The sequence below is a fragment of the Amblyomma maculatum genome, chromosome 10 (assembly GCF_055883805.1).
Source record: "Amblyomma maculatum isolate TAMU_Amacu chromosome 10, ASM5588380v1, whole genome shotgun sequence".
Taxonomy (NCBI): domain Eukaryota; kingdom Metazoa; phylum Arthropoda; class Arachnida; order Ixodida; family Ixodidae; genus Amblyomma; species Amblyomma maculatum.
In genome coordinates this window covers 63385579-63406951 of record NC_139353.1, presented here as the reverse complement: position 1 = coordinate 63406951, position 21373 = coordinate 63385579, and the positions used below count along the sequence as shown (strand labels likewise).

At 44.3% G+C, this 21373-nt stretch overlaps 1 protein-coding gene across 2 annotated transcripts in view; it reads left to right on the top strand.

Moving 5' to 3' along the window:
* The first annotated feature begins 1754 nt into the window (after window positions 1-1754).
* The window catches only part of Calx (sodium/calcium exchanger 3), a 126387-nt gene continuing 106768 nt past the window's right edge, over window positions 1755-21373 (top strand). For both annotated transcript variants that reach the window (XM_084582924.1, XM_084582923.1), the window contains exons 1-4: window positions 1755-2954; window positions 5108-5441; window positions 7994-8233; window positions 13321-13487. In XM_084582924.1, the coding sequence (XP_084439050.1) occupies window positions 1885-2954; window positions 5108-5441; window positions 7994-8233; window positions 13321-13487 (1811 nt within the window). In that variant the 5' untranslated portion in view covers window positions 1755-1884. The remainder of the gene's footprint in view (window positions 2955-5107; window positions 5442-7993; window positions 8234-13320; window positions 13488-21373) is intronic.

The following is a 21373-nucleotide window of genomic DNA, read 5'->3' as shown; positions in this document are numbered from 1 at the left end:
CGCAGTGTGCGCGAATGCGTGCCTTATATGGCAATATGTCAATCAGTGATCAATTACTGAATAATGACTAATTAAATTATAAATAATTAATAAGTGATGGTAAATTACATAATTCAATAATTAACCGAATAGTAATTATAAAAAAAATATTCAGTAAAAATTGAGTACCTAATTAACTAATTAAATAATTATGATCATTTAATTGATAATTAGTGCCAGTTGCGTAGCAGAATGCGGTACTCATTCTTTCGCCTTTCACTACTATAGTCGCTAAAGTCCCTCGTAATTTTTTAACATGTTGAAGCACGCCAAGGGAACAGCTGTTGGTGACTAGCACTTGATTGGTTAGCCAAATTTGTTCTCATAATATTTGTCCCTAGTACTGACCTTAAAGAGAAACCACTTGCACTAGACGTGTTTCAGCTTACTAAAGTGTTAGAGGCACGGTTGTTTAACCAGTGTCGTAACTGAACTAACCTTATTTGTAGTAGAATGTGACAGGGGTCACTACAGCTATCAAAGCTTACGAAAGCGCGTGATATGCAATCTCTGGAGGGCAGATCGAGGGACGAGCAACAGGCACTAGATACAATCGTTTTAAACGTCGGAGATGAGCCGTAGGAAATTTTCTATTTCTTCTCACTGTGATTGCTTGTGAGCCTTAATTGAACTAGCTTATAGTGTGTAAAATAGCATCAGTAATGAAATTCAGTGGCGTCATTATCTTAGGCCTCTATTCGCGTGTTGCTTCATGTAGCTACTAGCTTGGGGTATGGCGACCTGTAAGCAGATGCAAGCACCACAGTACGAGGAAGAGTCGAACTTCTGCACGAAATTGTGGAAACAGTGAATTCATCAACCTTGCTAGCGATGTTGCCCGAGCGGCTATTTTACCTTCTGTGAATGCTTCTGTGCCTGCAGATTGGAAGAGAAGTCTTGTCGCTTACGTGAAAGCAAACTTGCGACTACTTTATTTCGATTTACTCTCATTCACTACTACTGTAATTTGACTAGAATTAGAAGCTGTTTCTTATTCCGACTTCAGAGCTATTTTACAAAACTGATGATAAGAACGATTTTCTCTTCTACGGGCATTTAAAAAACTTGATACTCTTATGAACTTCAGTGAAGAAAGTGAGTGTCCACAGAGTTAGTGTCGCTAGAACACATTGGAACACTACCCACATAAACTAAAAGTTAACTACACAGGGCTGACGTGCACAGTAGGTTGGTCATGAGTAGCATATCTGCGCCTTGAACACCATTTCATGACTTACTTGTATGTTACATATGCGCGCAGATGTTTCCTGGTTTGAATTGTTTGCTAACCAGCGCGTTATTTCTCGGTCTACTGTCGTGTTTCGTCTCATTGAGCTTCTGCTTGCCTCCGTACTCCTAATGACGTCTTCGGTAAATTTTCAGACTGCAATTATGACAACTTAGGTGCGCCAAGCATTAAAGAAGCTACAGCTTCCAGTACACAAATGTGATAAATTGAGGGCTATAGGAAATACTTTGGATATCAGCGTCATTTTTTACATGAAGTCATATTCGGGACAGCTGCCTACAACAGAGCACTGACCGAGTGGCCGTAAAGCGTGCTGTAGTTTCTTAATCATTGGCACAACTTAACTAACCCGCCTTTTACACAGTGAAATGAATTCCGTAAGTTTAAATTTTTTGAACGGAAGGATAGTTGGCATATCTTTAACTAATCATTTTCTTTTTGCTCTTCTGTCTGATCCGTTAGGTGGGATGCTCCTGAAAGGGAGGCCGTGCTTGGGAAGCCTCCCCTAGCGTCGCCCATCTGCTGCAGCCCTCGTACCATACACCAGACCTAACAGGGGACGTGACTGCCCGTGGCTCCAAAACATTGCAGGTGAAATGGCGAAGTGGATACTCCGACCAGGGAAAGCTATGCAGGCATCACTAGTCTTGCTCCTAGCATCGCACGCCGTCAGTACCGCTGACGTCAGCAGAGACGTCAGCGACGGTGGCGACAACGCAACTGAGCAGACGCAAGGCGAGATTTGCCGGGAGGGACTGATCCTTCCCGTGTGGATGCCTCAGGATAACATAAGCACCGGTGACATTGTGGCCCGGGGTTTGGTGTACTTCCTGGCATTGGCGTATATGTTCATCGGTATATCCATAATCGCCGACCGTTTCATGGCCGCCATCGAGGTGATAACTTCGAAAGAGAAAGAGGTGACCATCAAGAAGCCCAACGGCGAGACGCAGACCATCAGCGTCCGCGTCTGGAACGAGACAGTGTCTAACCTGACCCTCATGGCCCTGGGCTCTTCAGCGCCCGAGATCCTCCTTTCCGTGATCGAAATCTACGCACAGAACTTCGAGGCCGGTGACCTCGGACCAGGCACAATCGTAGGCAGCGCGGCGTTCAACATGTTCGTCATCATCGCCATCTGCGTGTACTCCATTCCGCCAACCGAGGTCCGCCGCATAAAGCATCTTCGCGTATTCTTCGTAACCATGACCTGGAGCGTCTTCGCTTATATCTGGCTCTACATCATCCTCACCTACTCGTCCTGGGGCGTGATCGAAGTGTGGGAAGGCGTGATCACCTTCATGTTCTTCCCGGCCACCGTCCTGACGGCATACATCGCTGACCGGAGGCTCCTTATCTACAAGTACCTCTCCAAGAAATACAGGGTCACCAAGCGGGGAGTCATTGTCGGCAGCGAAGGTGAAGACGTCGAGATGGCTCCCAACAAGGAGAGGCTCGCCGATGGCATCCTGGGCGCCGGAACGCTGCGCTTCTTTGGCGAAGACCAGAGCTCCGAGGCCAAGGAGTTTGAGGAACACCGCAAGGAGTATACACAGATACTTCGCGAGCTACGGCACAAGAACCCGGACGCCAGCATGGACGAGCTCGAGAGTATGGCCAGAGACGAGATCATCGCCCGATGTCCCAAAAGCAGGGCGTACTACAGGTGGGCAGTAGCGTTAGTTACTCGTAAGGATTGCAGATGATTACCGTATCGTACATATTGTGTTGATAGAGGCATGTATATGATCACTGTCCCCTCTTTTCGCCGCAACAAACACTTTTCCTAGTACCGCTTTAAACCGGTTTAAAACTACGGAAATAGAAAAAGTTGAACCAAACGTAGTCCACGGAAAGAGGGAGTGCTTCGCAAAACTCAGAAGTTAGATCAGGACCATTCATAAGAATAGATTTGTACCGCTTTGAACGCTTCACGGAGCAATTGAAAACCATTAATATTTTCAGAAATTGCTTGAGAGGACCTAAGGCAAGCGCATCGTTTTGTGTGAGTTAAGCAGCGGATATTAACTTACGGAAATATTTGCGACTTTAGGAATGTATAGGGTGTTGAATGGATTGTCGCATGACTAATGCATCTAATAGGGGAAAAAAGAAAGACAGGGAAACATACGGCAAGTTTTTCGCGTTATGTTAACCTCAGAAACTCTTCGGATCGGCTTCATAATGCAATGATCACTTCTATTTTTGACTTCATATCAGATATTCTGTTTCATAACGTGAAAACACCAGAGGTTCTGTGGGCGAGGCGAAGGCATTCGTTTCGAACGCTCTCCTCTCTGAGGATGTAGCTTTGATGACTACACAACTCTTAATCACTCCCTTTATGCGAATGTTGTTTCTATGTCTTGTGTGGGTCGGGTAATTAAACCGCACACGGGCATCTGTAAAGTGTAGCTAATGGTGAAGTGCTGCACACAGGTTTCCTAGTGCATGTCGACTCACTCTTAGTTCTTACTTTTACTCCCAAAAAACTCCCTGGCCCCATTCGTTCGGCTTTGTTTAGGTAGTTTAAGCCCCTCCTCTTTTGCCCTTGCTTAAACAATCTCGCTTAGGACCCTTTCAGTGCCCTTCTTACTATAGAAATACGTTACCACGGCGCCACAATATAGTAGTATAGACAAATTGATAAATCATGCGGAGAAGTGCTCGTCATATACTGCCTTTTATTTTTGTCGGCGGATCACGGGATACAAATGAATAGCAATTTATTTATTTTTGTGATGAACACGTCCACACACACTCGGGATTGCGCTAGAGAGAAGAAACAGTATTTGACATTTCTTGTATTTTTTTTTTTAGTTTTAAAGAAAGCCCAATTTTTAACCAATAGTGAGATGTAAAATCATTCTTTCTCGCATGCAGAGACATCAACTTTGCGTTTGGGGTGTGGTCTTTGTTGCTGATGCAAAACAGCAAAATCCAAAACAACGCAACATACACATATTTTGCGGAAATTCATTTCAAGGGCTTATTCTTTTGACTCATTTTTTTTTGTGTTGAATATTGTTCCGGTAGGATTCGCGCAGACATTCTTCGTGGCACATACAGAGGACGGTACTCATCCTTAAAGAAGCTCCCGAACATTTCCCACGAATTTCATATCAAAGATATATTAGAGACCTGAACCTCTGTACATGAGGATCACCTTGTCAAAATATCTAGCCATGCATGCTTCAATCGGCGCTGTAAGTTGTCGTAACCTTTATTTGTCGTTTACCATCCTGCAATATTTCTTCCTTTTAAAAGGTGATTGACAGAGCTCCAAGAATTACAATAAATTATCTGCAGTAATCCTACGAGATTTCGCACAAACTATGGAAACCTATTGCTCAAAAACAAAACACTTCAGCAGTATGTGCGCCTGGGATATCGTAGATGGATGCAGTTTATTTGTTGATTTTTGCTTTTTGCCACCTTTCAGCTACTAAAACAGTCAATAAAAACTACCTCGCTTTCAGGCTTGGCGACTAAGTTTCGAAGATGACCCGAATTGAGTGATCTTGGACGGCTCACACCAACTTCTTTGTTCGCATGTACGCTTCCAGCTCATCTCCACATAAACAGCAGTGCAGAGAAAGTTTCCTTAGAGTTCGGGGGTGAAATTTGGCTCTGTCAGGTTCCTTCTCAATTAGAGCTGAGATAGAGTGGACCTCTTTCCTTCTGCTTTTGTGCATATATAGCGTCGACAATATCTTCACCTTGTTACTGTAGCAGCTCACGAAGTAACCGGGGCAGCACTCTCCTCCCGAATGGAGCGCTGAGCTTAATGCATCTGCCGGATGTCGCTCGACTGCGCAGGATCCAGGCGACACGAAAACTGATGGGTGCCGGCAACCTAATCCGGCGCAAGGCCGACCTGCGCGACGCTACCAAGGACGAGGGCAAGGACGAGTCCGAGAAGGTGGTCGAGGAATGCGTGCGGGTCTTCTTCGACCCGGGCCACTACACGGTGTTCGAGAACGTGGGTGAGTTTGCCGTCACCGTGGCCCGCGATGGCGGCGACCCTCAGAGCACCGTGTGCGTCGACTACAACACCGAGGACGGCACTGCCAACGCTGACTCCGATTACGTGCCTGTCGAAGGGACACTCATCTTCCGGCCTGGCGAGAACCAGAAGCAGATCATCATCAAGGTGAGGAGGGGGTGCATAGTGGGAAGATTTTCACTCCCCCCGAAAGAACACCGAAAGAAAGCGCCTTGACGGTAGACGATAAAAGGGAAATCACTGACAGTTTTACAGATTAGGTTCTGTGGAATGCTTCGGTTCTTTAACGTTTTTTTTTTCTATTTTGGGAGGGGGGAGGGGGGTCCTTGAGCATCCAAACTCAACCTAAATTTCCCAGCTGTCACTTTTATTTTACGCACTGCATTTCAATACCGTCTGTGCAGAAAGCGTCTGTGACGATCTCTTTCATATACAGAAATGGGATTAATTTTACCTTCTTGAATGTTTTTTTTGTATGCTTATTAGACGGAAATGCACAAACTCTGAGATGCGCACGGTTTGAGAGCAACTAATAAAAGCAGTTGCCGTCCTCTGAAGCTGAAAATGTGGGTGGCAAATTTTGTACGGTCAAGTTGAAGGCTATAAGAGTAAAGCTGCCTCGAACGGCATACGTAATACACGGAGAGAATAACTACTCATCGCATAGCATCACTGGATGAGCACCAAGAAGGTAAACGGAGTTTAATAGAGGACAAAGCAGAAGATAGCCACATGCACTTCTCTTTCATTCTGCCTGTTAAAGCTATTACACCCTTATTACACCTCAGGGAACCAACAAGAACAAGAACTTGTCAGGCCGCTTCCTAATAAGGGCACAAAACTTGCTGTAATAAGGCGATCAGCGGATCGGGCATGCAAAGACCAATTAGGTTACTGAAACTTGCTATCGTTTCAAGGTAAGTTATTATTATAATTATAAGGATGGCTTATGCGCACGGTTAAATTATGGTAATCAAATCAAGCTAAGAGGATGATTTGCTGTCCGGTTATTCACGTGCATCTTAAGATATGGTTTTCGTTCTTTCCACTGCGCTCAGCACTACCCTGGCACAGAACGTTTTCGGTGTCTCGTCTATTGTAGTCGGGCTTGTTGGCGCGGCGTGCGTGTTGTTTCCTAAACTTTAAGCAGCATATAAGAATTCGAATAGGATTGTGTTGCAAATAATGTAAGCTAGATTAAAAAAAGAAGGTCCCAATATACTGCCTCTAACCAACGTTGCCCTTGACGGCCGGGTATCAATCAGTCACGGCCGCGCAATTCACTGTGTTAAAGAGCCGAATCATGTGCGTTATCAATGGTTGATATTTGATGATATGGTACCGGTAATAAACGCCGTATAGTTGCTTATGGGGCTTAACGTCTCAAAGCGACTCAGGCTATGAAAATGCGCTGAGTTGGACGCTGCAAAGTATCCAGCGATGTCAATTCAATCAATGTGCAACAGCTTGAACAAAATAACTCTTCGTGTACGGGTGACTAAGCTTTGAGAGAAGTCGTTGTTAAAAGGATTGTTAATATTTTATTGGTCGGATAGCATTACAAAAGTCGCTTAAGGCCCAGAGGCCCCTAATGTTAATCATTACTTCCAAAGTCTTCGTGATCATGCAAGAATACAGAAATTCGTTGCTTTATAGCAGTTGCTTAATGTATCGAATCCTGACGAAATGTTCTTCGAACGTTTCAAAGTATAGATTATATTAGTTTGTCTGCACTTTCCAACTGTAGGCATACACTTTCACTGCTGAAGCAATAATTCCAAATGCTAAACTTTCTCTTTGACATTGTAGAATCTCCAAATCATCACTGCTGGCGATTCCTTTCGATTCGTGTATTTTTCAGTTGTTGATTGTTAGGGTTCTTCAAAGCTAAACGCACAACTTTGCGTAGAAGTGTGAAAACATATTGCGAAGAACACCATTAGGTAGCGATGTTGTATTTACCGGCACATAAACTACATAACGCTTGTCTTAAACTTCACAACTCCAGCATTGAGAGTACTAACCAAGACCGACTGAAATACAGACCTGCACAGAAAACGGGGTCCTATGGGACCTCATGCGCCAATTTTCGTTACCTTTCTCGCCATTGAGGGCACTCGGTTGACCTGTTCGTCTGTCCTTTTCATCATCATCAAATCAAAAATTAATATAAACAAACTGTATCCAAATTGAATATATATATATATATATATATATATATATATATATATATATATATATATATATATATATATATATTTGCCAGAGGTATACTTCGAAAATTTTGCCTTTTTGTATTTTAGCGGAGAGTGTTTATTTTTACAACGTTTTTCTCTAGCCAGAAGGCATACCGCGATTCCGCTTTGTGCAAGGGCACTGCAGTTACTCGTTGCACATGCGCTGAACAGGTGTTTGTGCATTACAGCGTGAAGAGATAATTAAACTGTAACGACGAAGAAAAATGACACAACTAATAGACCCTTCTTATTAACAGGTGTACAGTAGCGCTGGGCTACCCGTAGTGTTCGTTTCCTAGCGGCGAAGGCTATGAACTAGAAGGTGCGCGCTGGAGCAGTGCTATTTGTGCAGGTCTGTATTTCACTCGGTCTTGGTACTAAAACCGTCACGGTGAGCTCAAGTTTAGCGGAACTGACCAGCCTTGTGACCGTTCCAGACCACCATCTTTGTTCTCCGTGCAGGTGATCGACGACGACGTGTTCGAAGAGGACGAGCACTTCTACGTGCGCCTGTCAAACCCTCGCTACCTGGGAAGCGGCGGAAGCGGGGCGGCCATGAATGGTTCACCAGGACAGCCGCAACCTCCAGGAGGCACGACGGGAGCGGGGAGGCCACCGGTCAAGCTGGACATGCCCTCCGTCTGCACCGTCATGATCCTGGACGACGACCACAGCGGCGTCTTTAGCCTGCCCGAGAGTCAGGTATGTGTATCGACACGGTCAACTGACTATCAGTCCACCTTTCGCAAAATTAACCAACACATGTAATTTGTCCGAAAATAAGTAAAGGAACATGCGAAATGTAGTTTATACGCCACGCCAACGCTATTAACAATGAATATATTGTGATTGCGAAGGCATTTTTGCCTCATGAATGGCTAGCAAAGAGCTGTGAACAGGACGTGTCACTACAAGCTATGAATCATTATTTAAAAAAAATCTTGTCCAAGCAATGATTCCAACCTTCTGCGTCCCTGCCGGGCAGCTAACTACTCTTCAACGCTGACTTTCTTTGTCTATATTGTCTTTATTTTACAAAAAGTGTAGGCGCCGATTTTTCAGAAGTAGGCTGGTTTACATGCAACAAATTCAGGGGGAAAAGTGATCAGTGTGAATGTGTTTTAATTAGAGGAACGCAAACTGCCTCTAAAAGAGTCCATAATTATCCTTGTTTAGCATAAGGCCGCCTGAAGAGCGTTAAGAGAAAGGAAAAAAAGTGATACTGGCAATAAAAGTAAAGTAGGCTCGTAGGTAAAAAATAAAGAAAAACAAACTAAAGCGAGAAATAAAACAAGATAAAATAAAAATATACTATATTAAATTAATAATGATAGAAATTAATCAAACTGGAAAAAGGCTGAAAAATAAATCTAATAAAAAATGGCAAAAAGTAAAGCAAGCAAGGTAAATTAAAGCAAAGGTGTACATGTCGTAAAAGCTACAAAACACAAAACGAGCCCATGATAGAACTATAGGTCCGGAACTCGGAATACTTTCGCATTTCCGCATGTCACGAGACTTAAGTGCACCCCGGTATCTTTCTGTTGGCTCTTCATGTAATATGAGCTTTAACCGCCTCAAACGAAACCGCTATGATTGACGCCGCAATGAAGGGACCCACATAATTTCGTCCACCTTGGATTTTCTTTAACATGCTGTGGCATCGCAAAGTAAGCAGGCGCACTACTTTGGTCCTCCATCAAATACGTTACCTTTGATCGGTCCAGCAGATAAATAATCAATCAGTGCCTGAGTCTGTGTGTCTAGTAGCTGAAGAGAAAATTCAACATTTTGGGCGGCGAATGAAGTTAAGGCTCCGTTATCGAACCTAGAAGAAAAATTGTATAGTGACTCAGTTCCATGGAAGTTGTTTTGTGCAGTCATTTTCTGAGCTGTAGCGATACATCTGCAGTACTATTCGTTCGGCGTAATTAAATTTAGTGATTTGCTCCTAACTCAGTGCTCCCTTCCGGCAAATATAATTGCGTAAAAGGCCCAACCCTCCAGGAAACGCAGCGTCGGCGTTGGAGTAGGCGCTGTGAGAGAAAAAGCGCGGATATGGCTCTGCCAGTTTATGGCCAGCAGGTGACATGGTGGGGACTGATTGGTTGTAAGGTTTTGGGACGTCACGTGACATGGTCTATGTAGCAGGATCCACCGACTTGAAGAGTGAGGACAACTGAACCCTCCGCGACCCTTTGCCTTCCGAATCAGACATGCTATATCTCTCGGCGCGACGCAAGCACGATCATGCGTTTTGTTTGGGCCACACACCATATCGACCAAAATAGCTGTTTGGCCCAGATGGTTCTTACTAGCACATAAAAAGACCAGTGCAAAAAACGGGGACAGAGGAACACAAAACAACAGGACGGGCGCTGACTACCAAGTGGTTGTTCTCAGGAAAACTAAGCACAATATAAGCCAAAATGAAGAGCATGCGACCATTTGGAGGTGGGGCGACACCCAATATCGATGTCGGGTAGTGTTTCACATAATATGTAGCATACGACCGGATACTAAATAGTATGCACGAAATAACAGAGGTGCAAATAAAGGCAGTGGATATTAAAGGTGTTGTAAAGTGTATATTTGCGACGAACGATGATCAACGAGAGAGGCGCGGACAAGAGCAGTTTACTCTGTCACGATTAACGCTTGAAGGCGGACCTAACGTTTTTCGCCAGTCTCAGCGCATATATATGTCCCATTAGAGTTTGCGCATTAAGTTACTTATTTGGATTAAAGCTCGCGTCCTGAGCTTTTCTCATTTCTTTTTGCACGAATAATCGTTCGCTATTTAGAAGATAATTAGTTGGTGAATAGTAAAATGGTCAAATTAACACTATTTTTCGGCGTTCCAGATCAACCAATTTATCTTTATTACAAAGAAGGCAGGACTCGACGTCGGTTCTAAGTCGGCTGTTGCAGGCAGTGAAAAATTATCAGAGCACAAATTCTTCAGTTTTACGTCTGTGCTCATCCTGCCCACCAAGTATAATATCGAATTGAGAAAAGTGCTTTACACTGAGAAAAAAGGGGGGGGGGGGGGGAGGTACCATCTTTCATCATCATTCTAGGTATCAGGCTTATGCAATCTACAGACTTTCCTCATGGGAATTGTATATACATTACTGACACCAAGCACCACCATTGCCATTCATAAGACAAACTGCTGATTATCAGCTTTTTCATCAATATAACAATCGTCTGTGGCTCAGGCTAGCCTGTTGCTGGCAAATAAGCACTGCTTAAATTTGTCAAGCCGCCAAGTGACAGCTTTTTTTCTGTAGCCCTTCATCTGTAGCACGTAATATAAATAATGATTTTATTTTATTTCATTTTCAAAATATCAGCATTTCTGGCGAGTGGGAAAGCAAATTTATTATATTGGATCGGCGAAAGAGTCCGGAACACAAGAACAATAGCTACACGGAACTGCTCTGTGCCGTATGCTTCTTTTTCTTGTGCCCTCGTGTCTTTCGATAATTAAGTATGTTAAAATCTCACCAAGTGGTTCAAACTGTTCGTGAAAAACGTTATTGAAAAGGCGTTACCTTGCCCCGCCAGGGTGGTGCAGTGGTAAGACGCCCGACTATTGTGCCGGAGTACCCGGGTTCGATCCCGACTTCGGCGGCTGCGTTTCGATGGAGGCGAAACGAAGGGGCGTCGTGTGCTGTGCGATGTCAGCGCACGTTAAAGATCCCCAGGTGGTCGAAATTACTCCGTAGTCTTCCACTACGGCTTCTCTTTCTCTCTATCCACTTTCACTCCCACCTTTCTCCCTTCCTTTACGGCGCATTTCAGGCGTCCACAGAAACAAGTGAGACAGATACTGCGCCTTCATTTTCCTGTGAACCAATTATTATTATTATTATATTCGGCCTTGTCACTACTTAGCGAAAACTCAGTATTGCTTGGCACTTACTGCTGTGCTCATCTCATAGACCATCGAACACCAGGGCCAGCATGTCAAGTCGTGGTTTTCCGCTAGAGTGCTGTATTTTATGTAACCCTCTCTGGCGGGCGGAATCTGTGTTAGTCGAAATAGGTTATTCCGCAAGTTTCCAGTCTTCCCTCACGCTAAAGCCTTTAAGGCTTGCTTTCATAATAAGGGTGCTTCTTTTCCTGTTTAGGTGGAGATAAGTTCTTCCCTCACGCTAAAGCCTCTAAGTCTTGCCTTCATAATCAGTGTGCTTCTTTTCCCTCTTAGATTGAGATAAGTTTCCAGTCTTCCCTGACGCTAAAGCCTTTAAGGCTTGCCTTCATAATAAGTGTGTTCTTTTCCCTCTTAGGTGGAAATAAGTTTCCAGTCTTCCCTCACGCTAAATCCTTTAAGGCTTGCCTTCATAATAAGTGTGCTTCTTTTCCCTTTTAGGTGGAGATAAGTTTCCAGTCTTCCCTCACGCTAAATCCTTTAAGGCTTGCCTTCATAATAAGTGTGCTTCTTTTCCCTCTTAGATGGAGATAAGTTTCCAGTCTTCCCTGACGCTAAAGCCTTTAAGGCTTGCCTTCATAATAAGTGTGCTTCTTTTCCCTCTTAGGTGGAGATAAGTTTCCAGTCTTCCCTCACGCTAAATCCTTTAAGGCTTGCCTTCATAATAAGTGTGCTTCTTTTCCCTCTTAGATGGAGATAAGTTTCCAGTCTTCCCTGACGCTAAAGCCTTTAAGGCTCGCCTTCATAATATGTGTGCTTCTTTTCCCTCTTAGGTGGAGATAAGTTTCCAGTCTTCCCTCACGCTAAATCCTTTAAGGCTTGCCTTCATAATAAGTCTGCTTCTTTTCCCTCTTAGATGGAGATAAGTTTCCAGTCTTCCCTGACGCTAAAGCCTTTAAGGCTTGCCTTCATAATAAGTGTGCTTCTTTTCCCTCTTAGGTGGAAATAAGTTTCCAGTCTTCCCTCACGCTAAAGCCTTTAAGGCTTGCCTTCATAATAAGTGTGCTTCTTTTCCCTCTTAGGTGGAGATAAGTTTCCAGTCTTCCCTCACGCTAAAGCCTTTAAGGCTTGCCTTCATAATAAGTGTGCTTCTTTTCCCTCTTAGATGGAGATAAGTTTCCAGTCTTCCCTCACGCTAAAGCCTTTAAGGCTTGCCTTCATAATAAGTGTGCTTCTTTTCCCTCTTAGGTGGAGATAAGTTTCCAGTCTTCCCTCACGCTAAAGCCTTTAAGGCTTGCCTTCATAATAAGTGTGCTTCTTTTCCCTCTTAGGTGGAGATAAGTTTCCAGTCTTCCCTCACGCTAAAGCCTTTAAGGCTTGCGTTCATAATAAGCGTGCTTCTTTTCCCTCTTAGGTGGAGATAAGTTTCCGGTCTTCCCTCACGCTAAAGCCTTTAAGGCTTGCCTTCATAATAAGCATGCTTTTTTTCCCTCTTAGGTGGAGATAAGTTTCCAGTCTTCCCTCACGCTACAGCCTCTAATGCTTGCCTTTATAATAAGGGTGCTTCTTTTCCCTCTTAGGTGGAGATAAGTTTCCTGTCTTCCCTCATGCTAAAGCCTTTAAGGCTTGCTTTCATAATAAGGGTGCTTCTTTTCCCTCTTAGGTGGAGATAAGTTTCCTGTCTTCCCTCATGCTAAAGCCTTTAAGGCTTGCTTTCATAATAAGGGTGCTTCTTTTCCCTCTTAGGTGAAGATAAGTTTCCAGTCTTCCCTCACGCTACAGCCTCTAATGCTTGCCTTTATAATAAGGGTGCTTCTTTTCCCTCTTAGGTGGAGATAAGTTTCCTGTCTTCCCTCATGCTAAAGCCTTTAAGGCTTGCTTTCATAATAAGGGTGCTTCTTTTCCCTCTTAGGTGGAGATAAGCGAGGCCGTGGGCGAGTACCACATCAAGGTAAACCGTTTCAGCGGAGCCCGGGGCCGCGTTTTTCTGCCGTACAAGGCCATCGAGGGCACGGCCAAGGTGAACAAGGACTTCGAGCCCTGCGAAGGAACCATCGTGTTTGAGAACAACGAAACCAGGTGAGGACTCCCTTCGTGCTCTCTCTCCAGCTTCGGAAGAACAGGCCAGCAGTCAGGAAGAGGAAGCTCAAGCGAGGCGCTGTTTTCTCCAAGTTCTGATTCTCGGATCGGCGCTTCAGAGAGGGATGTAAAAAGGAAACTTAAGGTACTTAGGTATAATATTATATTACGTATTTGAAGTTGGATGCGAGACAACTGTCCTGACAGCTGCACAGACTCTGTGCGCTGTCAACGCCTGGCTGGAAGCCGGACCTATACCGCTTTCTCTCCGCCTTGTTTACGAACAAGAATCACGCGCAGGCCCCAAAACCCTGATACGTTTGCTTTCTTTTTTACCTTGGTTATTTTTTTTTTATTTTTTTTTAATTGTTTTTTTACAGAGAAAGATACAAAGTTAGAAAGGTAAACAAGCAGGATTGGAGTAGTGAAGGGCGGTGCTTAGAAAAGAATGAAGGGGGGGGGGGGGGGGGGGGACTCTATAAGACAAGCCGATGCAAGGTTAGAAATAAAGGGAAGGCAAGATGGAAAGAGCCAGCTTCGGTGGTGCAGTGGCTAGGCGCCTGACTGCAGTGCCCAAGGGTGCGGGATCGAATTCCGGCAACGGCGGCCGTTTTTCAATGGAGGCGAAAAGCAAGGCGCCCGTGTGCTGTGCGATGTCAGTGCACGCTAAAAAACTCCAAGTAGTCCAAATTTCCGGAGCCCTCCACAACGGAGTCTCTTACAGCATGGGTCGCTTTGGGACCTGAAACACCATAAACTAAACCAAGATGAAAGAAAAGCGTGCAGTGTTAATGAACACGCGCTAATTGCCAGATAAAATCAAGCAGCGAGTCAAGCGGTGAATTAGGCAGCATTAGAGCCGGTCGCGTCACATTTGTAGCCGCCAAGCTCACGCTGTCAAACACACAGACAAGACAACAAAAAAAAGAGTGGAATCGTCAAGGAGATTCCAACCTTAAGAACAACATGTGCACTTTAAGCTTTCAGCGTAATTGCTTGTGCGACTCACTGCCACAATCGCAATGCCGAAAAAGAAATTAAAAAACATGCCCGGATAGCCTGGATCGAGAGGGGCAGTTAAGATGCACGCGCAAGATAAACATAAGTGATTGCGAAGTGAGATTCTAATTCTACTAGCGTGGTTTGGTTTGGTTTGGTAAAACTTTATTTCCGACAGTAGGGGTCCTGGAGGACACTCGGCTAGGCGCCAGGTGTAGAGGGCAGCTCCCACGTCGGCACAGAGAGCCCGAAGCTCTCCGCCGCCGCCCGGGCCTCCTGGGCAACCCGAAGCTGATCATGTAGTGAAGCACTTTTTAACACTTTGTCCCAACGTTCCTTGTTCTTGGCGTAGGCGTCGCTTGATGCACAACCACGCAGCATATGGTTTAAGTCTACACGGTCACTGCACCATTCACACACATGTTGTCCGTCGTAGTCTGGGTCCATGTGCTTCATGCGCCATGGGTTGGGGTACGAGTTCGTTTGGAGCAAGCGTAGCGTGACTGATTGGCTGCGGGTTAATTTCTTATCTGGGTGGGGAAATGCCCGTCTGCCTAGATAAAAGTGCTTAGTGAGCTCGTTGTACGTGAATAATTGATCTCCGTACTCGATATGTGGAGTAGCAGGGGAAACCGGAGGGACGCGGTCGATGAGTCCTCGCGCCGCCTCGTGTGCGATCTCATTGAGATTCCGCAGGCCGCCCCCTAAGCTGCCCATGTGTGCCGGGAACCATACGATGGAGTGATCGGTGATGTCACTTCCGCCTAAGATCCGTAGCGTCGTCGTGTCTATCCCGCCCTTGGCGAAAGCTCGAGCGAGCGTATTTTGGGAAACTACATGATTAGAATTGATAGCATTTACAAAAAATAACACTTCAGTTGAAATGTGCAATGGCGGAAAGGTTCTAGTTTAGTAGTAAAACAAGCCTTTTTTGTACGCGTTATGGACGGTTTGGGAACGCCTGAGCATGTTCGCGTCGAGAGAGTATATTCGTATGCAGTCAGAAATGATAACGCGGGCTGATGCACGGCGTGAATACGCGTAGATTTGTTGTCGTATTTTTTTTTTTCTTACGAACAAAGCGAAAAGCGTTTTCAGTAGTGTGCAGTGCTTTCTTGGAATATTAGCAGCTCAGTTTTCTCTGGTCGATAATTTATTCGGAAGTAATGAGTTCTTTTCGAATGAAGCATTTGTATGCGATGGCGTTCTTGGACATGGGCAGCATATGTAGTGCGAAGAGAGGATAACCGGTGGTCACGAAGGGTAACGAAATTGGATTCCGAGGGAAGGAAAGCGTAGCAGGGGGCGATAGCAAGTGAGGTGGGTGGATTAGGTAAAGAAGTTCGCAGGGGTCAAGCGGATGTAGCCAGCACAGGACCAGGTTAGTTGGAGTAACATGGCAGAGGCCTTCGACCAGTAGTGGGTATCAGTCAGGCTGATGAGGATAATGATAGTGACGGTTTTCTTCCATTGAAGTATCATACTCTTCCATTAAAGTATTAGCTATGATTACCTGGTACTTCGAAGTTAACCTAAAGAGCAAGTTTGAACTGAAATATTGGCACAAGTGATATCTTCTTATTTCTATTGCAAAAGAATATAACACTTTTGTTTAAGACGCATCTCTACGCATCACTAAATTTCTCTTCTTTGACGCTAAAATTCATCGAAATGTTTTCATCCACTTGCTTGAATACACCTCGTGCTAAGCAAAAAAAAAAAAAAAAAAAAGGAAAAGACGAAGGCTCCTCAAATTGCGAGGTTGGTATCTTTCAGTCGTAGCACACTTTGTACTATTTTAGAAAAGACAAAAAATGACTGATGGTTGGGTTGAGCAGGGAGAAAAAAGCAACAAATATATTCCAAAGCCCAACTTCATCTTAATGGCTGCTTGTCTAGAGTCCCTCTTATCTATTCTTTCATCTCTTGCCCCACTTCTGCCGCGAGTCCTATCGTAGCGAGAAACGCATCTCGAATGGGATAAGGAAAAAGCTCAAGAAAATCTTCCTTTCGAGCTCCTTTTTCCCAGTTCCCACAGGGACCTTTTTAGAACAAGTACCAAAGATGGAGCAGCAGCAGCAACAGCCAGCGCCGCGATAAAGTTGTCCACTGCGTAGTCTGCGCAGACGCGCTTCGAGAACTGTAACACTCCTCCGAGCATAAAAGAAATCGACTGTGCGCGTGACGGTCCATTTCTCCTCGACTTAGCATAAAAATTGGGAGATTGCACGTCCTCGTTTCACCGTTTTCACTTCGTCGCCGAGCAAATAGCTCTTTAGATGATTGCCATGAAAAATCACTGTATTCCTTACTTGGGAAGGCATCGTTCGTTCGGATGAACCAATCATATTTGTTATCCACTTATTCCATTGTACGTGGAGGTCTTTCCATGGTGTTTGCGCTTTCTTCTGCAGCTGAGCAGGGACAGTCGATGTTCAGGGGACAAAGACGTCAGTCTCTTCTTCGCAAACCCGATGCCTACGGTGATTTCTGCTTGTTTTTAGACTTGAAGGAAGGCGCCTGTTCGCATCATTCGGGTAAAACATTTTACGCCCCCTGGAGAGCGACGTGTCCGCTGTCGCCGCCAGTTTAGTGTATGCGAAGGAGCGCTTTGCATTGTTCGCCGTGAGATGGCGTGATGCGTGTCTGCCTGACAGTCGATTGCCGTGTCCCAACAAAACTCTCTCCGCGAGCGTGTGCGCCCTGTATTTTTCATTGCCTTGAAAGCGCCTGCAGACGCGCGCTTACCTTAAAATAAACAACTCTGCCCCGAGAAAAACGACCGTGTAAATGCGTACGTTGCACCTTTTATTATTTCGTATTTTTTTTATTTCCATACATGTTTGCGACCCTCGATTCGATTCAGATACAGGAGTGACAAGCAGCGGAGGGAGTTGTTCCCGAAAGGAGCATGAGACATTTATTTCACGTGAGAGAAAGTATGCTCGTGAAACTCGCTCGCGATTTGTCACTGTTTCGGACAGAATGCTATTGCACCTATCGTCTTGCAGTCATTATATTGGAGCAGGGTGTCCGTATTACTTGTACATCTGTGCTTTCCAACATATACTATGGCGCGTCGTGTCATAGAGGGAAAACTACGAACTCAGGTTTGGTAGGTGAGGCACATCCTTGCAACAGACACTCTGAACACCGGAACACCGCCATGTTGTTTCGTTGGAAGGGACAATTACAGCTCAGAAAGCCAGAAAGCTTTGTTTAAAAGCGAAACAATGCCTCACCCCCCCCCCCCCTCGCTGTCCCCGCCCCATCGGTCTTGCTGATCATCGCTTGGAAGGGAATGATGGTGCCGCTTAGCCTTCGACATCCTTTTTTATATTGCGTTGTCTCGGCGTTTCCGAAATTTTAGTTGCAGAAACTATCAGTGGATAGATACCTTCTTTTTTTCGTCTTTAATGTAAATCTTATATTTTAAGTTAAGTGGCTCTTTGTCTCAACAGTACGGAAATCTATCGATCCTGGCCAAGTCCAGATTGTTCTCTCTCTTGTCTCTAAAAAAGCTCCAAAGCATTGAATCAATATGCAAGGATATAATCGCCAAGGATATAATCATGCAAAAATTATTCTGCACGTCAAAAGGAAACATTCCTCTTTTCTTTAGTATGGTATTAAAACCGCTGCCTATTGCGTCACTTCAGTATAGATGTCGTAGTGTAGTTTAGCCCCCTAAAGCAAAGCCTTCAGCGAAACTGATTTCAGGCCTTATGTAATTGAACGTCGATATCACGTGAAGTCTAGGCTTGTGCACCGCCTCGAAATATTTTGCTTTAAAAAAAAAATCCAAAACGACGTCACGTAGGCCGAACTTCTCAGAATCCATCCACATCTACTTCTGAGCTTGTTCTTTCAAACAGCTTCAACGCCTTCCTGCAAACAATGGGCTTTGGTTACCTGCGCCTTCTTTTATTTTTATGCCTCCCCAACGTAACCTGAAAAGACAAACTACAGATCACTGAACTTTATATTAAAAACAAAAGCTCGGAGCATATAAATTTCTTCTGCCGTGTCTGACGTCCCGTTCCGGTCGGACTTCTTTATTTTCCTTCGGCGCCACCTTTTCCTTCACATCGGCCACTCTCAGCATCGTTTTATGTCGTCTTATCCTTTTTGATACACACGTGCGCACAAGGCAGCATAAAAGGTACGTGCGATAGATTTTTATTATTTGTTTGTTGGCGTTCGTCCTGAGCAAGCGTATCTTTTGCGGTGGCCAGGAATCGAATGCTTCTTCGAATCAAAGTCGCTCGCAGATGGAAAAGTGACTCCCAGATACCCTTCCGCGATATACGTCCCCGGACTGGATCTGGCCGAAGCTCCCTCTAGGGACACCACTGGGCTTTTCTGTACTGTAAACAGTCCGTGTTTCTTTTATTTTGTTCTCACTTTTTTGTTCTTGCTGATAAGTGTTTATATGCCGCTATAGAAAGACCAGCATGCTTGAAAGCAACAGAAACAATATGATGCCATTCAGTGCCAAAGCTGGGCACTCCTACTGAGCTTAGCTGTTCGGAGAAAGAACAAAATGGGCCCTAAGGTTTGGGGAAAGTTTACCAAGCCATTGATGTAAATCTAAGTCTTCCTTTGCTTGTTGTTGGTTTGTTCTGATGTCTATTCACCTTGTGGCCGCATCTTCTTCTCGATATGTTTCGGATAAATGGCGCTTTCGGTAGCTTTTAGGACTGCGGTCTTTGTTTAGACCATGGTGGGACGTCGTAGATTCGATCGCCGCAGTAGTATATAAAGGGGAATTGAGTTGCGCAGTTTTTTCGGGCGTCTTCCTGCCTGCGCTACTGGGCCTGTTATTTCGTGTACGTAGAAAACCGTGACAGAGAATTGCAGCTAGTACAAGTAGATATAAAGAAAAAAAACCTCGGGAGGATTTAAATCAGCCGTATACTTTTCTGCAGAAAAACGTTTTTGGTTATGCGAGTTCTGAAAAAAAAACAAGGAGTGGAGAATAATTTGTATGGGATTTATGTAAATCTGAAACAAAGAATCATATATCTGACACTAGCTGTCGGCAGCATTTAGCGTGTTATCATTCCGCAAGATCAATTCTTGCTACTGTCACATGTGTGACGATACTTTAAAAGCGTCCACATTACACTATTAACCTGGCTCCACTTACGTTTCGGTTATAAGTGGAACTTTTTAAAAAGTTACACTTAAAAGCAGAACCGAAACATTTCAAAAAGTTCCACTCATAAGCTGGACTTTTTAAAATGTTCCACTTATAACTGGGACTTATATGAAGCCAGGTTAAGAGTTTATGGAACAATCAACGCGGCAAGTCCCAAATCTGTAGTCAGGGGAGTTTTCGTCACATAAAATATATAAAGAAAACCAATGTGTCATTGGTCTTGGTGGAATCGTTCGAGGACTTTCAAACCCATCAGCGTGTCACGTCTACTTGACACTGCGGTATATGAAAGGTATTGCCAGAAATACTCTACTTTGGTGTGCTGTTGCCTCTGTGCATATTGTAAATAAATTGCCCGCATAATTAGCCTCTGAAGCTGCACTGAAATTGCATCAGGCAGGCTTTCTAGTTAACTTGCTGGCATCATGTGAAAACATCCCTTTTGACGTCAGACGAAGTGCATTTATACACTAAGGTGCAGTAAGTACCTCCATACAAAACTTAGCCATTTCCGCTTTAATGACATGTTACTGATTCATTAGTCTAAGGTGTTTGCATCATGTCGACCGTGCCTCACGTTCTGCACTATAAGGCGCAAGCTAGTGATATTCAGTTCACTTTCCTTCTGATTGCTATCGTTTATTTGTACAGCTTACTGGGTTTCTTGCTTACTAGTTTTGGAAATTAGTTTATGTTTCGAGATCAGGAATTAGTGTGGAGTTCTTCAACAGACACTTAATAAAAACGGCTTAACTGGGCCGCTACAACGCAACTTTCTGCATAGAAATCAGTATGAAAAACACCGAAAGCGTCGCAGTATTGCAAGGTGCGCCAGAACTAATAAAACAGAGAGGAAAATTCTTTGACTGGTCGAAAGAAAGGCTTTAGCCGGTAAGAGGTCAATGATGTCACTCTTGAAGGAGACTCATTTTATCAGTGGATCGGTGGCAGGTGACATTCCACAGCATTGTCCCTTAATTATGGAGGTTTTTGAGTGGATGTTTGAATGATGGCGGTGCTGTAGTGTTAGGCATCATGACAGTAACCTGAAGCTGACAGCCAAGAAGCATTTATAGAAGTTAAGGCAATAGATTATTTACAAAATGAAGAAGAAGCATATTTCACTTGCCTCTATTGTATGATTTCTGAGGGAGCGTGGTTATAATCTCATAGCTTAGTCGAATGTGGCAATGAAAATACATGCATTGTTAGATCTCTCTCTCACAACGCACTATTTGCCAAAGAAGGAGAGGCGATACACTCTGCTAAGATCGGAGCGTTTTTATGAAACCTTCTAATGTTAGGATTTTCAAAATGCGAGAAATATTCGAACATGCCTTTTTTTCTGTGTTAGCACGTCCCGAAATATATTTCAGACTTCGCGTGCAAGTGTATTTTTCCTCGAATTTTATGGACACCAAAATGAAAGTCACAGCCCGAGCAAGCAAAATTGAAGCCCTGCAATCCTGGAACGAAGTTACTGTTCATCGGTAGTACAGATTATTCCGGTGTGTGGCAGTTAATCCTGTCCCCTGCTTTGACGCACAAACAGGCGTCACAGATTGGCCGCTTATTCGATGATGGTAGATGCAACTTTGACTACTGTGAGAGAAGGTTTCAGGCCAGGAACGAAAAGCTTTACTGTCGAGACATCTGTCAGTCTTTTAGCTCTAAAAATGTGGGTCGCGTCAATATAGTCTATTCTCTGTTTTGTTTTCTTGGCAAC